Genomic DNA, 23,585 nt, shown 5'->3' with positions numbered 1-23,585 from the left:
CCCCCTAGGGAATGTCAGTTGTTCATTGTTTTCTTACTGCACCAACCAGGACTGTGTGATTATAATTCTGTGTGTTCATTCAATCTGTATTTATTGATTACTTGTTATATACAGGCCACTTTACAGGAATACAGAGATAAATAGAACACAGGTCCTACTCTCAAGGAACTCATAATTTGATAGAAGAGGCAACAGCATTAATTCTTGAGTTTGGGGCCTAGATAGTCCTGAGTTCAAATCCTCATTTGGTTGTTTGGCTTACTACAAGTCACCTAACTTTTTTGAGCCTCAGTTTCTTTAAATGGGACTAATAGCAATGTTGCTGGTTGAGATAATGTATGAAATGCATCTAACTTAGTGTTTGATACATGGTAGATGCTCAGTAGATGGTAGCTATTAATAGTTTACATATTCTAGTCCTTTTAAGGTTTACATTGCTGTTTGATAATAAATTGTATTTAATTATTACAGGCTTCTCATGAGCCTACATTTATCATTTTTTCATAAATGAGTTATTTGGGGCCCAGATATCTTAAGCTTCTTGCTAAAGATTGCCAAGTTCAGGTCCTAAAACTTACGTCTTCACTCATAGAGTATCATACAAATATGTTGAAACAAAATACTATAGCATTTATAAGGTATGAAATGAGATTGCTTTAAGGTATTATGAATCACAGTAGAAAATTATTAAATATTGCTGCCTCAATGGAAGGAAGACAAAGCCAACAGACTATGTTTGTATAAAGTATTGAGTGAACCAAACCTTAGTGATGTTCTTGACTTAGAACCGTAAGCAACACCAGTGCCTGCAGTATTCAGCTATTCTCATTACCTAGAAAGCCACTTACAGTGTTCTGTGCTAGGATGTCTTTCTTTGCATTATATGTAGTAACCTCTGTGTGTTTGGTTATAAGGCCAGGAGGGAGTGGAAAGTTTGCATTTCAAGTTGGTAATAGTCATTCACAGTGAACAATTTCATATGCCATTATTAGAAATGGAAATTAAGGGGCGCGTGGGTGGCTCAGTCGGTTAAGTGGCTGCCTTCGGCTCCGGTCATGATCCTGGGGTCCTGGGATCGAGCCCCACGTCCGGCTCCCTGCTCAGCGGAGATCCTGCTTCTCCATCTCCTTCTGCCTGCCGCTCTGCCTACTTGTGCTCTTTCTCTACCTCTCTGTCAAATAAATAAATAAAATCTTAAAAAAAAAAAGAAATGAAAATTAATCTGGTAGCCATTTAGATCATGTGCAACAAAGATTTTTGAAATATTTTGAGTTGGTCAGTTGCTTGTTAAAATCATGCAAGAAACATGATTGTAAAAAAACTCTTCTTTGACTATTGGCTGGTTCTCTTATGCTCTGAAGGATAATATACGGGTCATTGCTGGAGGAAGAGTATTCCATCTGATAATCTGATCTAGTGTGATAAACTTTGGTAAATGCTGTTGTCCCTCTCTTCCTGTCCTTTCCTCCTCCAATTACCACCATTGTTCAGGAGAAATGTGAAAGAATTTCCTCCATTAGAATTGAGGGATATTTAAAAAATACTTCCATGTATTCCCAGACTTTAGACTTTTAGGTTTTCTGGCCAAACTGTTTTGTCTTATTAATAAACAAAGCTTTCCCACTGTCTCAGATCACATTTATGAGTCTTATCCACTAAGAACTTCAGTGACTCGGGAGTAAGTAAAAGAACAGTGCATGTACTGGAAGGAAAGGCACTGAGATACAGAAGAGGAAGGCTCCCTAGAGGGTTGGTGAATTTACCATGGTTAGTGTTTCTGATCCTTACGATTGCAAATTTATTTTTTTTTAAGATTTTATTTATTTATTTGACAGAGAAAGAGAACACAACAGGGCGAGCAGGAGGGAGAGGGAGAAGTAGGCGCCCTGCTGAGCAGGAGCCCGATGCGGGGCTCCATCCCAGGACTCCAGGATCATGACCTGAGCCGAAGGCAGATGCTTAACCGACTGAGCCACCTGGGTGCCCCAGGATTGCAAATTTATAAATAATTGAAAAAGATCAGTTTTTTAAGTCTTACTGTTTGATTCTCTATAGGCATGAGTAATGATCATGCTAGATTAAGAATTCTGGTTTTTGGTTTCTGTAAAAAACTGTCGGTTACTGTCTTTCAAAAAAAATGAAAGGATTTTTCCTTGAATCTTCACCTCCTATATCCCAAATACTTTCTCTTTAATGGCATAACTTAATTTGACTCATTTATCAGTGAAGTTCAGTAGCCACCAGACTTTTTCTACCCTCCTTTTTGGTATCTGATTCCATCTTTACATTTATTTATTCACTTCACATAATTTTTACTTTAAATATCCTATAGGAATATCTTTAGGCTTTAAAATTTTTTTTGAAAACTCCTTATTTTATATAGCATTTCTTTTAGAATATTCAGCCATTTATTTCTCTCTCTCTCTCTTTTTTTTTATTATGTTATGTTAGTCACCATACAGGACATCATCAGTTTTTGATGTAGTGTTCCATGATCCATTGTTTGCGTATAACACCCAGTGCTCCATGCGATATGTGCCCTCCTTAATACCCATCACCAGGCTAACCCATCCACCCACCCCCCTCCCCTCTAAAACCCTCAGTTTGATTTCTGGAGTCCATAGTTTTTCATGGTCCATCTCCCACTCCGATTTCCCCCACCCTTGATTTTTCCCTTCCTTCTCTCAAGTGTTCATTGAGTTCTTTCTGTGTGCCAAGCACAGTACTAGGCTGTGAGACAAAATGATGAGTCAAGTGTAATCCTTACTGTCTAGGAAGTCACAAATTGGGGAAATTTGGGATTGAAGAGGAGAGGAGTTAAGAAACCTTAGGGGCGCCTGGGTGGCTCAGTCTGTTAGGTGTCCAGCTCTTGATTTCAGCTCATGTAATGATCCTCAGGGATCAAGCCCTAGGTCCAGCTCTGCACTCAGTGCAGAGTCTGCTTGAGATTCTCTCTCTCCCTCTCCCTTTTCCCCTCCCCCTGCTCTCTGGCTCTTTCTAAAATAAATCTTAAAAAGAGAGAGAAACCTATAAAGAGACACACAAGCAAATGATGATATGTTACTTCTTCAAAGCACACTTCATAAACCCTGTTCTGCCTACTTTACTAGTTATAGTTTAAGAACTCTTCCACTCTTTAGTCTCTAGCTTTTGTAATCCTCTTCTTCACAGCTGTCACAGTTATTTTTCTTAAGATCTGATCCACTTACTCTCTGCATAGCATACCTGTGGAATAAGATCCAAATTCTTACCATGGTATGGTAGATAGTCTCTGTTTCTCAAGATCCTGTCTTTCCCATACTCTGGGCCTCAGGAGGCTGACCTCTATGGACTGCATTAACTGAATTCCCTTGCCTTTTCTAGTTGAAGTCAGCCAATGGGAAACATCACCCAGAGGTTGGAGACCAGGAGGAAAGAGTGGTCAGGTTATTTATTCTCTTGGTTCTCTATTTCTAGGATCATTGCTTGATAGGGACTGCATTCCTCCGAAACAGCTGCAGTGTAGCCACTGGGTGCCAGTAACTGTTCCTCAGCAGAGATAGATTAGCCATTAAGATAAATGAAATTTACACTGGGTGTTATGAACAAACAATGAATCATGGAACACTGCATCAAAAACTAATGATGTAATATATGGGGATTAACATAACAATAAAAAAATTAAAAAAAAAAAGATAAATGAAATTTAAACTGCAGGGCCCCTCACTTCCAAAGCTATATATTTTGATAAAGTTTGCAGAAGATATTTTTGCATTCTTTTTCTTAAAAAGGACCACCAAAATTGTATAATTTTCAGGCCCCTGTAAAACCGGATCCTCCTGTGTCCTTATCCTTGACCCTTCAAACTTGGGTAAGTGCAAAGTTTATAAGGAATGAAAAACTGCTGAATAACCTACTTAGGGAGGTTATGATTGAATATTTAATGGGTGAAATAATATTTTGAGTTGGTTTTATGAGTATAAGTTCTCCAGGTGAAAAAGGATGGGAAGGCCATTACAAATAGAGGAAACAGCCTATTTGAAAAGGATGAGCTATGTGGATATCTAGAAGAGGAGCATACTACCTAGAGACCAAAGGAAGCACAAAAGTCCTGAGGCAGGAACATGCCTGGCAGTTTTAAGAATAGCAAAGAGATGAATATGGCTCTAGAGGACTTTTGCTTTTATTCTAGGTGAAATTAGGAACCATAGGAAAGTTTTGAGCTGATATGTGACATGATCTGACTTAAAAAAAGTAGTGAGTGGATGCTCTGTTGAGAACAGATGATTGGGTGAAGGGCTAATAGATCATTTAGAAGGCAGTTCTAGTAATTTACATAAGACGGTGATGGCTTGGACAAGGGAGCTAATGGTAGAGTTCATGAAAAGTGGAAAGTAGAGCTGTCAGAATTTGTTGATGGGCTAGATGTTGGGTATAAAAAACAGAAAGGAGTCAGGGATAACTTTAGTATTTGGGGCTTAGATAATTGGAAAAGGGAAGTTGCTGTTTACTGAGATGGGAAAGACTAGGAGAAGCAAGCTTGAGGGATGGTTAGAGATCTGGAGTTTTTTTCATACATGTTAAGTTTGAGATGCTTATTTGACATCCAGATGAAGAAGGTGAATAGATAGTTGAATAAGTTTGGAATTCAAAGGACTAGTTTGGTTGGAAATATAAATTGAGAGTTGTAAGCATATAGATTGTATTTAAAGCCATTAGAGTAGATGAGTTACCAAGAAAGTGAACATAGAGTAAAAAGAGGGAGAAAAGCCTCAGGGTCTGAGTTTTGGGACCACCAATACACTGGAGGTGGAAGACCTAGCAAATAAGAACAAGGAGGAGCAGCCAGAGAGAAGTAGCAGGAAAACCAGAAGTAGTCGGGATTCTGAGAGCCAAGTGAAGTGTTTGAGTGAGACAGAAGTGATCAACAATTCTTGATAGATCAAATAAGACAAGGAGTAATAACTGTTCATTGGATTTAGCAACGTGGAGGTCATTGGTGATCTTGATGAATACTTGGAAGAGTGAAATTAATCTTGTGAGCTCATGGGAAGAGAGGAATCGGAGGCAGTGAGAACAGACAACCCATTAAAGGTTTTGCTTAAAGGACAGAAAATTGTTAGTTGGGAAAAGAGGAGTTGTTTGTTTGTTTGTTTGTTTTAAGATAGGAGAAATAATATCATATTTATATATTGATCCAGCAAAGAAAGCGAACAGCTCAGAAATTCAACCTCATTTACTAATGGAGGGCTATGATGAGCAACAAGGGCTGTGTTACAGTTTGCCATCTCTTTTTAAGGATGAAGATTACAAAGCTGTCTCTTTGTGATTTAATCTCAACTATCCCTTGGTATGAAAATGTTATTGTCTAAGTTGCAGAGCTTATGAGGAGAGACCAGTTCTTGCTTTACCTTAATTATTCAGTATATCTCTTTTCCGCTCTCCTTCCCTGCATTTAACAGACCATCATTAAACATTTACTCATTACCAAGCACTGTACTAGGCACTGTCAGTACAGAGAAAGATTGGACTTGGTCCCTACCCTTAAATTTGCAGTTTAGTGGGGCGATGAGTCTCCTTTTTAGGAACTTGGGGCATATTTCATTTTTAGGATAAAGCTATTCTTACTGTTCTTCAACATCCTCCCATCTATATCTTTTAGGTAAAGAACATATTCAAGGCATAAGAAACTTCTCTGGATCTTCTTTGAGCTTGAAACATTCTTCATATTGTCTCTAGACCATCAGACATTCTTTTTCCTGTTACTTTCAAAGTATTTTGGGCCTGGGGTGCCTGGGTGGCTCAGTCGTTAAGTGTCTGCCTTCGGCTTGGGTCATGATCCCAGGGTCCTGGGATCGAGCCCTGCATTAGGCTACCTGCTCTGTGGAAGGCCTGCTTCTCCCTCTCTCACTCCCCTTGCTTGTGTTCCTTCTCTCACTGTGTCTCTCTCTGTCAAATAAATAAAAATCTTTAAAAAAGAAAAAAGTATTTTGGGGCTTATCAGATGAAAACTGATAATGCTTTCTTCCTTCTGATTCTCTAGACCTTAATATTTTTTAAATTTTTATTTTTTAGTGGAGTATAGTTGACACACAATGTTACAGTAGTTTCAACACAGTGATTCAGCAGTTAGTACATTAGTACATTAGTTAGTACATTAGTACAACACAGTGATTCAACAGTTACGCTGTGCTCACAAGTGTAGCTACCATCTGTCATGCAACACTATTAGAGTACCATTGACTGTATTCTCCATGATGTCCCTTTCACCCCTGTGGCTTATTCATTCCATAACTAGAAGCCTATATCTCCCACTCCCCTTCACTCATTTTGCCCATCCCCCCCTCCTCCCCTTTAGCCACCACCAGTTTGTTCTCTGTATGACAAGCAAAATAAGTCAGAGAAAGATAGCTTTGAGTTTACTAAAATGTTTTTTTGTTATCTTCTTAGAATGGAGCTGGTTTATCAAAATCTAAAGGAAGCCAAAATGGATTTGATAGCACACAGTGGGTATGTATGATAAGCACAGATGAAATTCCTCATTTACAGTGTTCATTTGGTTCATTTGTTTATGTACTCAATAAGTATTTGTTGAATGATGATGATGGTAATAGCTGTCTTGGTGGGCAGTGGGAGTAGGTGGTGGAGAGGAAGGGATAGGCCCTGTGTCAAGTGCGTTACATGCAATATCTCATTTAGTCCTTATGGAAACTTTATGAAGTAAGTACATATCGTTATCCTCAGTTCACTGAAAGAGTTTAAGGTTAGTTGGCTAATAAGTGGCTGAGTCCAGATTCCTAAGTGTTTGCCTTCAAAATTCTCACTCACTGAACTATGGTGCATCCCCAAATGAAAAAAATATATGAATCAGAACTGAACTATGAATAAGGGAAAATAATGATTAGGAATAAAAATCTATTCAGTTGGTTTCCTTTTTAAGATAAGGAAAACTAGCAGTATGTATGATATAGCCCTGTTTTGATTTATAAATTTCAGAGCCTATACATCTATAAAAATATGTTTTCCTACCTTTTTTCTAAGCAAATTTAGAATGAAAAACAATGCTAGGTTACTAGTTACTAATAAAAAATTACATTTATCCTATTCGTATATATCTTGGATATGACCAGTTATTTCTTGTGGATGACCTCAGTCTTTGGCATCTCTTTAACCAGGACATGAAGCTTCTAAGATAGGAAGTGGGTTTTCAAAATCATGAAGCAGCAATGAAGTAGTAATAATTTTAGGTCCTTGCTGGCACCAATTGGTTTTCAACTACTATTTAAAAAGTAAAGTCTGGGATATCCTATACCAGGCTCCTCAGTTATGAAGTACCAAGATGAACTTTTAATTTATTAAAAATAGCAGATGTTTTCCTCTGTGAACTTAGGGAAGTCTGAGGGGAACAGGAAGCCCCATCTTTTTCATTCAGGGAAGGATCCTGAGGTGGGAGAAAATATGTTTTGTTTTTTTTTTTAAAGGGTTTACTTCCAAGATAAATGAGCAAAAATTAAAGAACAGCTCACTACGTTCAATGAGTTCTCTTTGTTAATTACATTGCATGGTACTAAGAATTAGTCTTTATAATTGCAGAATCATGTGGAAGGGGAGAAGTACTAAAATACTTTTGTAATAGTATTTTAAAAGGAAGGAAAAGTGAAATCTGATCAGTAAGTGTGATACTGAGCCCTGAAAAAAATTCTAGAATGAGTTATTAAACAGATGACTTGAGAGCACTTAGGAAAGGGAATGATTATTAGGAGCTAGCCTTTCACTAAGAACAAGTCCCACCAAGCCCTTTTAGATGAATAGACTATTATAGTCTTAGTGTACCCTATTTCCAACAAGACATTTTTCTTTCTTGCAAACAAAATGAAGGTCAGATGATAAGAGTCATGTTTATTTAGAATTAATTGGATTTAGAGTCAATTGGACATCTGTTTCCAAGGAGCATTGATGATTGCATTGATAACAACCTGGAAGGCATATTTAGAAGGTGAGTTAGAGAATATCTCCTCTACCCTGCCCTAATCTATATTTATATCAATAATTGTAATGAAGCCATAAATGTGTTCATCATGTTTATATTTAACACTAAGCTGAAAGAGATTCACTCAACAAACATTTATTAAGCACCTTATATGTGCAGGTGTCTGTCACTTCATCATCTTTCTTCCAAAATAATTTCTTTTATTCTTCTGGTGTAAAGCACAGAAAGCAACAACTATAAAAGAAAAAAAAATGATAAATTAGAATATCAAAATTTAAGACTTCTACTCCTCAAAAGACACCATTAAGAAAATGAAAAGAGGGGCGACTGGGTGGCTCAGTCGTTAAGCGTCTGCCTTCGGCTCAGGTCATGATCCCAGGGTCCTGGGATCGAGCCCCGCATCGGGCTCTCTGCTCCGCGGGAAGCCTGCTTCTCCCTCTCCCACTCCCCCTGCTGTGTTCCCTCTCTCGCTGTGTCTCTCTCTGTCAAATAAATAAATAAAATCTTTAAAAAAGAAAAAGAAAAAAAAATGAAAAGAAATGCCACAGAAGAAGAAATATTTGCAAAACATGTATCTGACAAAGGACAGGGTATCAAGAATATATAAAGAACTCCCACAACTCAAAAACAGATTTTTTGTTCATACTCTTTATCAAATTGAGAAAGTGTCCTATTCCTGGTTTGCTGAGAGTTTTTAATCATGAATAGGTATTGAATTTTGTCAAATACTTTTTCTGTATTGAAATTATCATAGGATTTCCCCCCTTCATTCTATTGATATGGTGAATTTCATTGATTTTCAAATGCTAAACTAACCTTTCATTTCTGGGATAAACCCTACTTGGTCAGGATATTTACTTTTTTTTTTTATCTTTTTCTTTTAAACTACTGGAATTTATTTTCTAGTATCTTTATAGTGGTTTATAATTTTCTGTTTTGTAATATTTTTGTTAGGTTTTGGTATTTGGATTATACTGGCCTCATACAATGAGCTAAGAAGGATTCCTCCCTGCTCAGTTTTCTGATGAAGTTTTTGTAGAATTGGTATTATTCCTTAAATATTTGATAGAATTTACCTGTGAACCATCTGAGTCTGGAGTTTTTTTTGTTGCTGTTGTTTTGATATATAACGTGTGTATATATATATATATATATATATGTATATATATATATATAAGTTTAACAAATACATATGAATATATAACATATATATATATAAATTCAATTTTGGTGATAGGTATAGGGCAATTCAGATTTTTCGTTTTATCTTGTGGTAATTTGTTAATTGTGTTTTTAAAGAAATTTGTCCATTTTATCTAAGTTACTGTATCTTTTCGCATGAGTTGTTTTTCTTTTTACTTAGTTGTTTCTCCCACTAGGAGATAATAAACTCCTGTAGAGCAGAGATTATTGTAGTCTTGGTATTTGCATACTCAGCACTAAAAACAAATGGTAAGAGACTTACTACTAGCTTTATCTCATTTTTTATTTAAATTCAATTTAGTTGGGGTGCCTGGGTAGCTCAGTCATTGGGCGTTTACCTTTGGCTCGGGTCATGGTCCCAGGGTCCTGGGATCAAGCCCTGTATCGGGCTCCCTGCTCAGCAGGAAGCCTGCTTCTCCCTCTCCCACTTCCCCCGCTTGTGTTCCCTCTCTCACTGTGTCTCTTTCTGTCAAGTAAATAAAGTCTTAAAAAAAAAAAAAAAAAGAGAGAGTCTTTTATGGTCATTTTTTCTATCCTTAAAATTCTTAATATCCTATTTATTTATATCTTGTATATATTTTACGTATTTCTTCAAATTTTGTGAATAAGAGTTTACCCTTAATTCTATGAGGCACCTTTTTGATGGCATACATCCCTTTGAAATGATTATTACTTTAATTAAAGTATGCTTTTAAGCAGTGATGTACACCAGTTATTCTATTTATCTTTGCTGCTCTTTGGTGTTACTTACTCTTGAGTGTGGTTATTGTATTTCTATTCTAATTTTGAAATTTATGTTTTCAGTAGGGGACTCTACTTACTGCCCAAAAGAATTATATTTTAAAATATTACATTATTACTAGAAAATCAAACTATATATGAGAATAGTCAAGCAGGCAATATATTTTAGTTTGAATCTTTTGCTTAGAAAGATTATTAAGCAGTATTACAAATATGAAGAAAAGTGGCACATACAATTGATTTTTGATTTTGAAAAGGTTGACATGACCTGTTTTTAAAAACTGACATCTGGTATTTCCTCTCCCACTTTGGCTCAAAAATATTTAATTAATACCTAGGAAATAATTTGTAAACCCGAAGTTTTCATTTCAGATACAACTTCCTCTGTGAAGATTTTGTTATTCTTTGGATGTACAGTTAATTAGTAGCTTACTATTCTCTATAGTGTGTTGCATATATTTTTGCTATAGCATATTTTACCTTGTATTATGAATCTACTGAGTGAAACATACATATTCTTATAAAATTAATGAATAAAAATTTAATAAGGTAGATTGTTGTATTGGTTTAGAAGAATTAAGGGGATTCTTTTCCTCTCAAACAGCATGCAGTTAAAAAGTTTATTATGCTAACATCCAACCAGAATGTACCAGTGTTCCTTATTGATCCTTTGATTCTGGAATTGATTAATAAAGACTTTGAACAAGTCAAAAATACATCTCATGGCTCCACTTCAGAATGCAAGTTTTTCTGTGTTCCAAGAGACTTTACTGCGTTTGCACTGTGGTATCACCTGTGGAAGAATGAGGTAAGATGATTCACTTTCAGATAACAGAATGTGTCTTTTACAAAATAGTGTGGGGTTAAACCAGTTTGAAAAGTAAAACATTTCAAAAATCTTTAAAGCTTTTTATAAATTGTATTGGCAATATTTTCAGCAATAAGTAACAGAAGACACTTAATAGTGGCTTAAGCAAATGGGGGACTTACTTTTCTTGTGTAACAAGCGGTTGAAAGATTGGTGCCATTGGTATTAGTTCAGCTGCCCACTGATGTCAGGGCTGGCATCACTGAAGTTCTTTCTTCATTTTTCTCATCATTACAAGATAGCTGTCATAGTTTCCACGCATCATATCCATGTTTAAGGCAGGAATATGAGAGGAAGGGATGGTGACACTATTCATTCTTTGAAGCAAAAACTTTTCTCGAAAGCTCTGATAAACTGCTTATACTCATTGTCCAGAATTAGACTCAAGTGTCTTCTTGTTGTAAAGGGAGCTAAAAAGACAGGTACTTAGGATTTCCATCAGTGTAGTAGGCAAGCAGGAAGGGATCTGGTGATGAATATTCAGTATCTACCACGTAAGGTATAAGGTATGTGAGGGCAGTGTCACTAGTCGGTAGCACTACTCTTTCCATCCTGTAAGTGTGCAGTACTTGTTTGGTACTCAGATGGAGGGCTGCTTAGTTGTGTTGACCACTGCTGGGTAGGCTTATGCCTCAGGGTGGCGATGGGAAGCAGTATATGCGGCACGTTTCCTTGATTGCCCCAGGCTCTTACACGGGGCCTCAAGAAACTGAGCTTTGACTTTTTTCTGGTCTACAGTTGGTTCTTTCCAGGCAGTGATGCAAGTGATGAGACAAAGTGTACATATAAGTACATGATTCTTGTTGGCATATTTTTTTCTTTCTTCCCAATTTTATATTTTTAAAATATTTAAACTTGTGGAGAAGTTAGGATGTGGTATTTTAAATGTAATTTTTATGTTTTTAATTAAAATAATACCAGTCCCAAGTTTTAAAAGTCAGATAGTAATACAGAACTCATCATAAGGAAAAAGAGCAGTATCTGCTCTTCTCTCCTCATCTCTTATTTCTGCTCCGAGAGTCAACCACTCTCAACTCTTTCTACCTTGTTTATTTTCTCATTTATAAATGAAGTGTTTCTGCTTCTATTTTTAATATTCCATATTTAATATTTCATAAAAATATTTTGTTTTTAACATTTCATATTTCAATCATAAAATTTTCATATTTTAATATTTCAATTTAGTTTATAAATTATGAGAATTTAGCTCATATCTATTTTGTCTTCCTATATACACACACACTCTCTTGTGCCATCATCATCCTAAAATGACTATATCACATTTTGTATTAAACCAGTAGTGTTGACCTTATGAATATATAATCACTTGGATGCTACCTCATTTCATCTCATTATATTCCTTTTCTCATGCGACTCTTTTTTTTTTAATTTTCCATTATGTTCAGTTTGCCAACATATAGTACATCATAAGTTTTTGTTGTGTTCAACAATTCATTAGTTGCTCTTTTTTCCTCCTTTTCTGTTAACTAGTTTTCTATATATCTATTAATAATCTATGTATAAACTCTGTAACAGAAACATGACACTGCCAATAGGATCTAACACACTGGGTAATCTCTCAGTTCCACTTTTTTGTCCTTGGACACATCCCTCCTAGAACTCTGGGTCTTTTTGCCTTAATACAGACTGATCTGCTGTGCAGATACTGTTCTGTAACTCCCCTTCACAGCATTTTAGGAATTCCCTTCAGACAAAGTGTGAATGGGAGGTTGAAACCTTGCATGTCTGAAAATGTTTCTTTTTACCTGCATATTTGATTTCTAGTTTGACTTATATAGCAGTTAGCTTCTACTGTGTAACAAATCACCCTAAAATGTAGTGGCTTAAACGACAACCATTTGTGTAGCTCATGATTTTGTGACAATGATTTGGGTAGCATTTAGCTGGGCAGTTCTTCTGATCTCAGCTAAGCTCAGTTTCCAGTCAGCTAGGCAGCTCTGCTTCTTCAGGATGGCTGGCTGTCAGATGGCCAGTGGAGGTGCCTGGGCCATGTGTCTTTCATTATCCAGGCTAGTCTGAGAAAGCAAAAACATGAGAGGTTTCTTGACATTGTTAAAATATTAAGATTTTTTAACCATGAGCATAAATATACCTCCTTTCATTCAGGTGTCCTTTAATGAGCTTTAACAGAATATTGTAATTTTTCTAACAGATTTTGTACATTTTTAAAAAAGATTTTATTTATTTATTTATTTATTTATTTATTTATTTATTTATTTATTTATTGAGAGAGCGTGCACAAGTGGAGGGAGGGGCAGAGGGAGAGGGGGAGAGAGCATCTCAAGGAGACTCTACACTGAGTGTAGAGCCCAACTTGGGCTTCAGTCCCACAACCCTAAGATCATGACCTGAGCCAAAACCAAGAGTCAGACACGTGACCAGCTGAGCCACTCAGGTGCTCCATATTTTGCACATTTTTGATAAGATTTATTCCATGCTACCTTATAGTTTTGTGTGTGGGGTGTGTGTGTGTGTTTGTGTGTGTGTGTGTGTGAGGGGTGGGGGTGGTGGATAATGTGGATATTTTTCCTCTTCCTTCTCCAATTCATTATTATAGGTAATGAGAATGCTGTTGATTTTTGTGTATTGATGCTATATCCCAGCTACTGTTCTGAACTCTGCACTGTATAGATAAACTCCACAGTTTCTTCCTCCCATTCTCCTTTCTTCATCCCCATTCCCCCTCTCTTTCTTTTTCTCTTTCTTTGAATGTAGATGGTTGTATTTTCTGCACAAAAAGACATTTTAGTCTCTTCCTTTCCTACCCTTAGACCTTATTTCTTTTTCTTGTGTTATTGATTTAAGTAGGACTCCCCTTCCCCCAGGATAGTGTTAATTAAAAGTGTTTTTTCTTTCTGAAAGAAAGACCATTTTATTACTTGGATGTTGGACTTCCAGAATTAATTCTCTCATTTTCTTATCTTTGCTCAATGATTTTTCATCTCTTTTTTCTAACTGTTCTACTTTTAGGCAAAATCTTTAACAATGTCTTTGATTGTCTTCATATTCTTGCTCAAAAATTTTCTATTTTTCTAAAAATTTTGTGTACTCTTACAATAGGATTCTTGTTTCATGGGTGCAGTTTTGTCTTTTCTGCTCTGTAGATTTTCATGTTTTTTGGTTTTTGTTTAGTTGTTTGCTCCTTGCTACTTTTTATTTTTCTAAATCCCTTCATTTTAGGTGTTTGTTTTTTGTTATGGTTATTATTACTATAGATACTAACCAGAGAACACTAACCTGAGCATTCTCTTTTCAAGGAAGAAATTGGTATTAATTTGCATAAAGGGAGTCTTTGAACGTGTCCGCCAAGATACGTAGTTTCCCTTTTTGGTATTCTCCTTTATTCTCCCACCCCCACATTCCCCCTTGCCACCCTTAGTTTGAAATCTTTGGGCAAAGAGCAGATTAGCAAAAATATGTATGGCTTAATTCAGTGTAAGAATCACTTTAGTTTTGCTACCAGTATTTGGTTTTAAATATTTAAGCTTGATGTTTCTTTGATTTTAGGAAGGCTGGTTCCGGATAGCTGAAAATATGGGATTTCAGTGCCTAAAGATTGAGAGCAAAGATCCCCGGCTAGATGGGATAGACTCCCTTTCTGGAACTGAAATTCCCCTGCACTACATCTGCAGATTGGCCAATCATGCCATCCACTTGGTGGTCTTTCATGAGAGGAATGGCAACTACCTCTGGCATGGCCATTTACGACTCAAAGGACACATGGATAGGAGATTTGTTCCTTTTCGAAAGTTACAGTTTGGTCGTTATCCTGGAGCTTTTGACAGGTAAATTCAGGATCCAAAGAGGAGTTCTGAAACCTCTATTGTCCAGTCATGAATTCTTACTCTTTGTTTACACTTAGTAATTAAATCTAATATGTAATTCACACAGATCAGTTTTGAAATGTAAATATTCAACAGGAAGAAATTCAGGGACATGTGCATCAGGAAATATATATAAGAATGTTCATAACAACATTGTTTTCAATGCTGCCAAACATTGTATATTCATACAATGAAATATTGTAGAGCATGGAAGTGAATGAATTAGTGCTCTGTGTAACAGTATAGATGAATCTTACAATGTTGAGTGACAGAAGCAAGACATAAAATAATACAACTCTTGATTATATTTATAAAAAGTGCAAGCACAGGAGAAAGTATGTTCATGGATATATGCTTACATAGTAAATATGGTCAAAAGGTACAAACTTCCAGTTACAAATACGTTCTGGGGATATAATGTACAGTGTGGTAACTATAGCTAACAGTGCTGAATTGTGTATTTGAAAGTTGCTGAGAGAGTAGATCTTAAAAAGTGATCTCAGAGGTAACTGAGGAAAATATGCTTGATGTTTAGCTGTTTTACTTATGTTGTATATTTTGAAGAGGCTGCCAGTTTTCTGGGTTAAGTCCTTGTAATAAATCTTAACTTGTTTTCAGGCCAGAGTTGCAACAAATTACTGTTGATGGACTAGAAGTTTTCATCCCGAAAGATCCAGTGCACTTTCTAGAAGAAATACCACACTCTAGGTTTATTGAGTGTAGGTATAAAGAAGCTCGAGCATTCTTTCAGGTTAGAAATAATCGAGTGTTGTACTTTGTAAATTAAAAGAGATGTGTTTATTTTTAATATTTCTGGGGAGGGGTAGGAAATGAAGGGACTTATGGAAAATCAGTAAGAAAACATCTTTTTTGATTCATCTGTTTTCTTCTAGATTGTTTTAATTTTTTAAAAGTAGGTTAAAGATTTTTTATTTATTTAGTTTTGAGAGAGAGAGAGAGAGAGCATGAGCACGAGCAGGGGGAGGGGCAGAGGGAGAAGCAGACTCCCTCCTGAGCAGGGAGCCTGATGCGGGGCTCAATCCCAGGACCCCGGGATCATGACCTGAGCTGAAGGCAGGCGCTTCACCGACTGAGCCACCCAGGTGCCCTAAAGTAGATTAAACATTAACCTTAAGAAACTGTTTCTTCCCTAGTTGAATGGTGTGATGTTTATGGAGACATTGTTTTATTTGGATAGACTTTTGGTAGGTTTAGCACTGGCCTCTGCTTTCAGTTAGGATACACCATATGTTTTATCAAAGGTGGTGTGTTCTTGAAGCATCCCAGTTAGGATGATGCCACTGTAGAAGATAGACCATGTAGATTTGGAAAAGATTTCATGGAAAATACAGTTTTTCTCAGAGGGTTTCAGTGAATATGAATTTTTTGTGTTTATGAAGGTTTTTGAAGGTAAATGCTACACAGAGAGCAGTGCTTTTTGAACTTTACTTTATTCTGCTGCTGTAGCTTTCAATTCAATAAACATTTATTGAAAGCCGTTTCCCAGGAACTCTGCTCACCCTGGGGATGTAAAGATGGTTTTGAGAGACATCAAGTTTTAGCTCTAAGGTATGACATGAAACAGAAATACAGTAAAAACAGATTTATGGTGGGGTTTTGGTACCCTAATCCTTCCACTTGCCCTTTATTTTCTGGGATTCCGTTCCAAGAAAACTGTAGACACATGGACAGGAATGGAATGAGGAAATGAAGTATCAGCCGTATCATCACTGGCCAAGTGCCCCACACCCACAAACGCAAGGTTTTTCTGGTAGGCTGTGTTATTCCCCTGGACCGAGGCCTGCCAACCTTCCTGGTGGGTCTTCCCAGCCCAGTCCCCTTAAATCTGTAATTGTGGAGCTGTGAAACATACCCAGTCAGCCTCATGGATGAAAAGCTGGCAAACTGCATCTGTGGATGAGCCTACTCTCATAGGCAAGCTGTGATCTTCATTTATCACATGGTAATAACAAGACGCAGAGGCGATGCAGCCTGGTGCTTGGACTTGACCACTCACTCTTCTGACCTTTAAGGGAGTTTGTTCTGGTTGCCACCTCTGTCAGAGCTCTTATCACAGTGAATTGTGAATATAGGTCTTGTCCCCCTACTAGATGATGTGAACTTATTGATGGCAGGCATCTTACTTCATTCACCTCTGTAGCCCCAGTATCTAGAACAGCATCTGGCACAAAGAAAAGATCCTAGAATTATGGAAAAGTGTATGGAGAATAAGGTGCTCATCTGAATCAAATGATTTTTTTTAAGGATACTTATTACGACTACTCCATTATCTAGGAAGCATTTTCCCAGACTCATTTTGTTGATCTTTGTGAGAAAGCAGTATAAAATATAAAATGTTTCAAGATATTGATACAGCATTAGGATAGTATCAAATTTTTTAATTCCATATTTTCATTTTTGCTTTTGAAATTTTCAGTCAAGCACTCAACCAGCATTTGAGTAAAGGATACGAATGACAGATGCTCAGAGGGCTTATCATATATAGCCTTGTAGTTTTGGTGTTTAAAGGACCATCACACTGGAGACTGTAATCCTGTCTGGAGGTTTATATTTATAGTAGGATCATGTGTGTCCCTCACTTGAAGCAGGGTATACTTGTGATTTCTGATTTGCTTTTCTCTTTTGCTGTTGTATTGATATTACTGATGTAGGGTGCCTAATTAGGTTGATAACTCTTTTTTCTTATTCTCTTAAATGTTTCATTCTTCATCATTTAAAAGTACCAGGAGTTTCAGTTTTCAAATTGAAGTGAGCATACATCACTTTGAACACTTGATGGCGCCAAACAGTCTAAAATATAATGCCTGGTGTGAAACAAGCAATGAACTAATCTAATAGAGCTCATAAAACAACCTTCTAGGGGTGCCTGGGTAGCTCAGTCATTAAGCGTCTGCCTTCAGCTCAGGTCATGATCCCAGGGTCCTGGGATCAAGCCCTGCGTCGGGCTCGCTGCTCAGCTTCTCCCTCTCCCACTCCCCCTGCTTGTATTCCTTCTCTCGCTGTGTCTCTCTCTGTCAAATAAATAAAATCTTAAAAAAAAAAAAAAACAACCTTCTAACTTTCTGTTTCTAATAATATTTTTTTGGAAACATTCTCGAACTTTCAGGAAAGTTATAAATGAAATACAAGTAATTTTTTCCTGAACCATTTGGGAGTAAGTTGTTGACTGTGTATCCCACAACCTCAATTTAGTATTTTCCCAAAACAAGAACATTGTCTACATTGTCTTAATAAAAAAATCAGGAAGTTAACACATAGATTATCACCATTTAACCCCATTCAAGTTTTGCTAATTGTCTCAGTAATGGCCTTTATAATAAGAGGATCCAGTTCAGAGTAAAATATGATAAAAGGATTTAGGATCACATGTTGTATTTAATATTTCTTTTTCCCTCTTTTTTTAAAGATTTTTTTTTATTTTAGGGAGAGAGAGAGAATGTGAGTGGGGGGAAGGGTAAAGGGAGAGGGAGAAAGAGAATCCTAAGCAGATACTGCACTGAGCATGGAGCCCAACCCAGCACTTGATCTAACGACCCTGAGATCATGACCTGAGCCGAAATCAAGTCAGTCGCTTAACTGACTGAGCCACCCAGGCACCCCCGTATTTAATTTTTCTCTCTTTAGTTTCCTCCAGTCTGGAATGATTTCATAGTCTTTTTTTTTAACTTTTATGACTTTGATGCTTTTGAAGATTACAGGCCAGGTATTTTGTAAATTGTCCCTTGTTTGAGGTTTGTCTGTTTTTTCCTAATGTTAGATTCAGGTAATACACCTGTAGTAGGAATAATACAGAAGTGATTCTATGTTCTTCTCATTACATCCTATCAGGTGCTGCATGGTTGTGATTTGTCCCATTACTGTTGATATTCACATTGATCGCTTGATTAAAGTGGTATCCTAGCTTCCACCCCTGTAAAGTTTCTGTTTTTTCCTTTGTAACTAATAGAAATTTGGTATGTATCTTTTTTTAAAGGTTTATTTACTTATTTGAGAGAGAGAGAGCGTGCACAAGGTGTGGGGGAGGGGCAGAGGAAGAGAGAATCCCAAGCAGACTCCCTGCTGAGTACAAGAGTCCATTGTGGGGCTCGATCTCATGAGCCATGAGATAATGATGTGAGCCGAAATCAGTCAGAAGCTCAGCTGACTGAGCCACCCGATGCCCCGAAGGTACTTTAACACCAGGTAAATATTGTCAATATCCTGAGGCTCCTGGGTAGCCTAGTTGGTGAAGTGTCAGACTCTTGATTTCAGCTCAGGTCATGATCTCAGCGTCATGAGATTGGGCCCCACATCAGGCTCTGTACTGGGCATGGAGCCTGCTTAAGATTCTCTCTCTCCCTCTGCCCCTTCTCTGCCCCTCCACTACTTCATGCACTCTCTCTCTCTTAAAAAATAATTGTCAACATCCTTATCAATCTTTCAATTTATTTGTTTACATCAGTATGAACTCATGATTTCCTATTTTATTCAATAAGTTATAGTCCATTATTTTCTTTTTTAAAAATTAATTCATATTTTTTTTAGTAATCTCTACACCCAGTGTGAGGCTTGAACTCATAACCCAGAGATCAAGAGTCGCATGCCCTTCTGACTCAGCCAGCCAGGCGCCCCCTTTATTTTCATTATTTACTTTGATCCTCAAATTGTTCCCTCTTTGGCCAGTGGGAACCTCTTCATGATGGCTTCCGTGTCTTTTTGACACGTCTTCATCATTTTTTGAGTACTTTTTTGCTCTTTGGAACAAGATGCTCTAGGTTCATCTTGTAATTTCCCTGCGACAACACTGGAATCAGCCATTTCTCTAAGTCCTGGTTCCTTTTAGAAGCCAAGGTTTGGATGCCAGGTGTGCTCTTTGCTACTTGGGTTTTGTTGCACACAGGCCCTCTCAGTGACTGTGTGTGTGTGTGTGTGTGTGTGTGTGTGTGTGTGTGTGTGTATTTCTATATCTGTCTATCTATCAAGATCCATGAATTCACATAGATATTGCCAGTCCAACTAATTTATGTTTCAGTTAAACAGCATAGGGTTTATTTCCTTATTTGTGACTCCCTTCTCAGTGAGAAACTTGACTCCTGTTATTCTTAATATATTTGCTTATTTGTTCAATCTCCTGTCATTGCTTCTGTCCCCTCTCCCACATGGTTGCTGTCCTCACGCTGCTTGAATGTTGCTAATCTCCCCCTGTGCTGCCCCCATCCGTGGACACACTTCTCAAACTGCTCGGGCTCTGACTCCCCACACTGGACATGGAGGGGGTGTCCCCTCCATGTGGATTCCCTTATTACTTGCTCAGGCTCTGATACCCATACCAGGCCACCCATGTGCCTTTTCTTGCTCTGCTTTACCTAATAGTTCTAGTATTGAATAGTTCAGGAAGGGAGGAGGAGGAGAAGAGGAAATGCTCTCTTGACTTACTTTATTTACTTTTATTTTCTCAGTCTACCAAGAAGTTTAGAAGTAGGATAATATACATTTTCCTGAACTTGATTCAGGAATTTCCAGAGGGAAATATGGAACTATCTGGACACCTGGCCTAGGGATATCTACAAAGCTTTATTAGCCTCCTTCTTTTACTAATTTTTTTCTGAGACTTTGGACAAATTTCTAAGTCTTAATTTCCTCCTCTATAAAATAAATGTCACGTTATTTTCAGTCTGTATTTTGGGGGAAGCCTGGGGAAAGGTTACCTGAATAACAAAGATCAAATGGACATGATGTTTAAATTAGGATTTTGTCTTTTTCTAGAGGCATGATAAGCCCAAGATTGATATAAGACATCTTTAAGTAGAAAAAAACATGCATACCATAATTTTAAAAATCCCTAACAGATGCAAAAGGTTTATAGGTGTATATACTTTAATACATATGGGGTAAATTCTAAGAAATGGAATTTCTGGGAGTGTCGTGCTAGGAAAGCTATGTCAGAGGTGAGAGTATGTCCATGCATGGGGCAGCCTCAGTAGGACATAACTATCAGAGTACTGTCTTTATCAAGCACAGAGTTTTCATGTCTGTTACTTAATTTGACCCTTTCAGTCACTCTTTGAAGTTAGGCAAGTATTTGCTTTTAACAAATAAAAAAATTGAGGTTTCAGTGTGCTACACAGTTATTATTGGCTGAGCATAGACTAAGGCCTGCGTCTCCAGTATTTTCCATCACACCAAGGATAAGAACATGTGCCTCCCATTCCAGTCATGTGTTCTCAGAGAAGCTGTAGCTCTGAGAATGTTTTCATCTTGAAGGGATCCTGTACAATTTGTATGTTTAGAGAAGGCAGCTTATCTTCTGGGATCCCACTTTCTTCCTAGGGATACTTTTTTCTTAAGATCCTTAGAGTCCCTCCAGCAGCTATATTTTCTCCTGCTATATTGTAAAAGAATGACAGGATATTTTGGATATTATAGGCAGGGCCTAGTGCAGGAGGGGCTTAGTCATTTATTCATTTACCCATATACCACTATGTGATACTCACATATTATGTGTCAGGCACCATTCTAAATTGTTCCATACAGTGATGCGGAGGTTTAGTATATGCCCTCAAGGAACTGTCTTTACAGCCTAGTGGAGGAAACATAAGTAAAACCAATAATGTGAATTAAAAATGATGATAATTATAGTGAAAGTGGATATACATGGTAACTATTATAAACTCATTGGACAGATTCTTTCATTTGTCTTTGTCTATATCTAGGACAAATATTATTCTTTGCTCCTTAAATGTTGAACAAAAGGGTAGCACTGGGGGGCGCCTGGGTGTCTCAGTCATTAAGCGTCTGCCTTCGGCTCAGGTCATGATCCCAGGGTCCTGGGATCGAGCCCCGCATCGGGCTCCCTGCTCAGCAGGAAGCCTTCTTCTCCCTCTCCCACTCCCCCTGCTTGTGTTCCCTCTCTCGCTGTGTCTCTCTCTGTCAAATAAATAAATAAAATCTTTAAAAAAAAAAAAAGGGTAGCACTGGGAGAATAAATACATCTGCCTAGAAAAATTAGGGAATGTTTTTCAAAAGGTAGAACTGAGACATGAAAGATTTTGTTAGTCAGGAACATTTCCGAGAAAGGAAACTTGTATAAAGGCACAGAGGCTTGAAAAGTCGTGGTGTATTTGGGGAGTTAGTGGTTATTGCTATATTATGAAGTGTGAGGAGGGGGTTGGTGAGGCTGGACCAGTAGTCAGGGACCCCAACACAAATCTCCTTGTCTGCTATGCGAAGAAGTTTAGATTTTGACCCATAGGTAATGAAGCATCACTGAAGAATTTATAGTGTTTTCCCCAGTCTAGAACAGCCTAAAAATGGAGAAAATTAGAAAAGCATGACTAGGTAAATGATAATATTTGTCTAGAACTTCATATTTACAAGGCATTTTTCTGTAATCCATTGTGTTATTAAGTCTTCACAGTGGTCCTGCAAAGTGTAATTAGTATCCTTTAGTGCCTGATAAGGAAACCGTATCTAAGAGAGCTTTGTTCTTTCACGCTCACTCATTCTGCAGATGTTTAGGTGCTGTGCTGGGCTCTGGAGGTAAAGTGATAAAATGAAGTCACTTTCCTCATGGAGCTTGTGCTCTCCTGAGGTGATACGCCCAGCACCACAGCTAAGAAGTGGGGCTGGACTTGAACACAGATAATCTGAACCAAAATCCCAGGCTCTTTTTCTTATGCCCTGTAGTCTCTAAAGACCAGTTGAATCAGTGAATCATGAAAATGTCACTAAGTGCTTTTTGTTCAGATATGCTTATAGCTCTCAGATTTAGTCTTCTTTTCTCCTAACTGCCCAATCTGCTAAATTGTGATGTGAAGGGAGTTGATAAAAGTGGAAGTGTCATCCTTTGGGAATCCTGGTTATACTCCTTCCCCTTTAACTTGTCTTTTTCTAGAATCTGTTCCTGTAGTCTTATAAACGTGCAACTAACAAGGAACTCTGAAACTTGATTTTTTTATAATAGAAAAATATATAATATAGGGTTAATTTTCAGATTTAATTTAGATGTCACAGAAATATTTCTAGCAATTTAGAAATGGCTGTAATAGCTGAATATTTGTTGTATCTGTAGCAGTACCTTGATGATAACACTGTGGAAGCTATGACCTTTCGGAAGAATGCAAAGGAATTATTGCAACTGGCAGCCAAAACATTAAAGAAATTGGGAGTACGGTTCTGGCTGAGCAGTGGAACTTGTCTAGGTAAAATTCTTACTGCTTTACATTTGTCTTTTTGTCATTTCATCCTCTTTGGCTTTAGGGATGACTGCTTGAGATGACAAAACATCAGTGATATTTGAAGTGTCATAGAATAAATGTAGTGCACAGAGCAGGAATTTATTGATTTCTTTAAAGAAATTAATTTCAGAAACATAAAAGAGAGTTAGGAAGGCCATGTTGTGTTTACCAAAAACTGTAAGTCATGTATAAAATTTATATCAGAACATGTAGACTATATTTGATCTTCAGGCAATCCTTGGATTAGCATTTTATTATTTCTGTCCCCAAGATTGTTCTGCCTTTAAAAAAAAAAAAAAACCAAAAAAACCTCTATTCTCTTTCTTTACTTACTTACACATTTACTTACACAAATGAGAGAAAGACTGAAGGGAGTGCCATAAGGTCTTCCCACAAGTCTTTTCCAGGTCAAATAATATTTGTCTAGAACTTCATATTCTACTCTCACTGGTTGGACATCACTGCCTTACCAAATTCCATTCATCGTGAGATGGGGAAATGTACACTTTTCTAGAGTCCTTATGCAAGTTGCTGTTAGCATCGGAGGAAGATTTTTGGATCTCCTTCCACTATACATTAGATCAAACTTCTTGGAATTTAGAATTATTAAGAATCTAAATTCTGTTGTTTTTATTCCCTCTTGTTTATAACTATAGTTGGTCATAACTGTATTCTTTCTTGATTATAACTTTATTTGTACAAAAATTAATCCTCCTGTTTTT

At 37.2% G+C, this 23,585-nt stretch overlaps 1 protein-coding gene and 1 long non-coding RNA gene across 7 annotated transcripts in view; one reads left to right on the top strand and one right to left on the bottom strand.

Moving 5' to 3' along the window:
* The window catches only part of FKTN (fukutin), a 75,875-nt gene that overhangs the window by 15,061 nt on the left and 37,229 nt on the right, over positions 1-23,585 (top strand). For 4 of the 6 annotated variants that reach the window (XM_073876617.1, XM_073876616.1, XM_073876618.1 and 1 more), the window contains exons 3-7: positions 6,430-6,489; positions 10,518-10,721; positions 14,310-14,587; positions 15,245-15,377; positions 22,698-22,827. In XM_073876617.1, the coding sequence (XP_073732718.1) occupies positions 6,430-6,489; positions 10,518-10,721; positions 14,310-14,587; positions 15,245-15,377; positions 22,698-22,827 (805 nt within the window). Of the gene's footprint in view, positions 1-6,429; positions 6,490-7,902; positions 7,976-10,517; positions 10,722-14,309; positions 14,588-15,244; positions 15,378-22,697; positions 22,828-23,585 lie in introns of those variants that run through there. The other 2 variants (XM_073876619.1, XM_073876620.1) reach the window with 2 other exon arrangements.
* LOC141369934 (uncharacterized) lies at positions 16,614-23,274 on the bottom strand. The gene is made up of 3 exons (XR_012373528.1): positions 23,213-23,274; positions 21,121-21,206; positions 16,614-16,808 (listed from the first exon to the last, which is right to left on the bottom strand). It is a non-coding gene; the product is annotated as an uncharacterized lncRNA (long non-coding RNA).

The sequence above is a fragment of the Callorhinus ursinus genome, unplaced genomic scaffold, assembly GCF_003265705.2.
Source record: "Callorhinus ursinus isolate GAN/ISIS: 27379988/994484 unplaced genomic scaffold, GSC_fseal_2.0 scaffold24, whole genome shotgun sequence".
Taxonomy (NCBI): domain Eukaryota; kingdom Metazoa; phylum Chordata; class Mammalia; order Carnivora; family Otariidae; genus Callorhinus; species Callorhinus ursinus.
The sequence above is the reverse complement of the archived record's forward strand: the minus strand, read 5'-3'. Positions and strand labels throughout refer to the sequence as shown.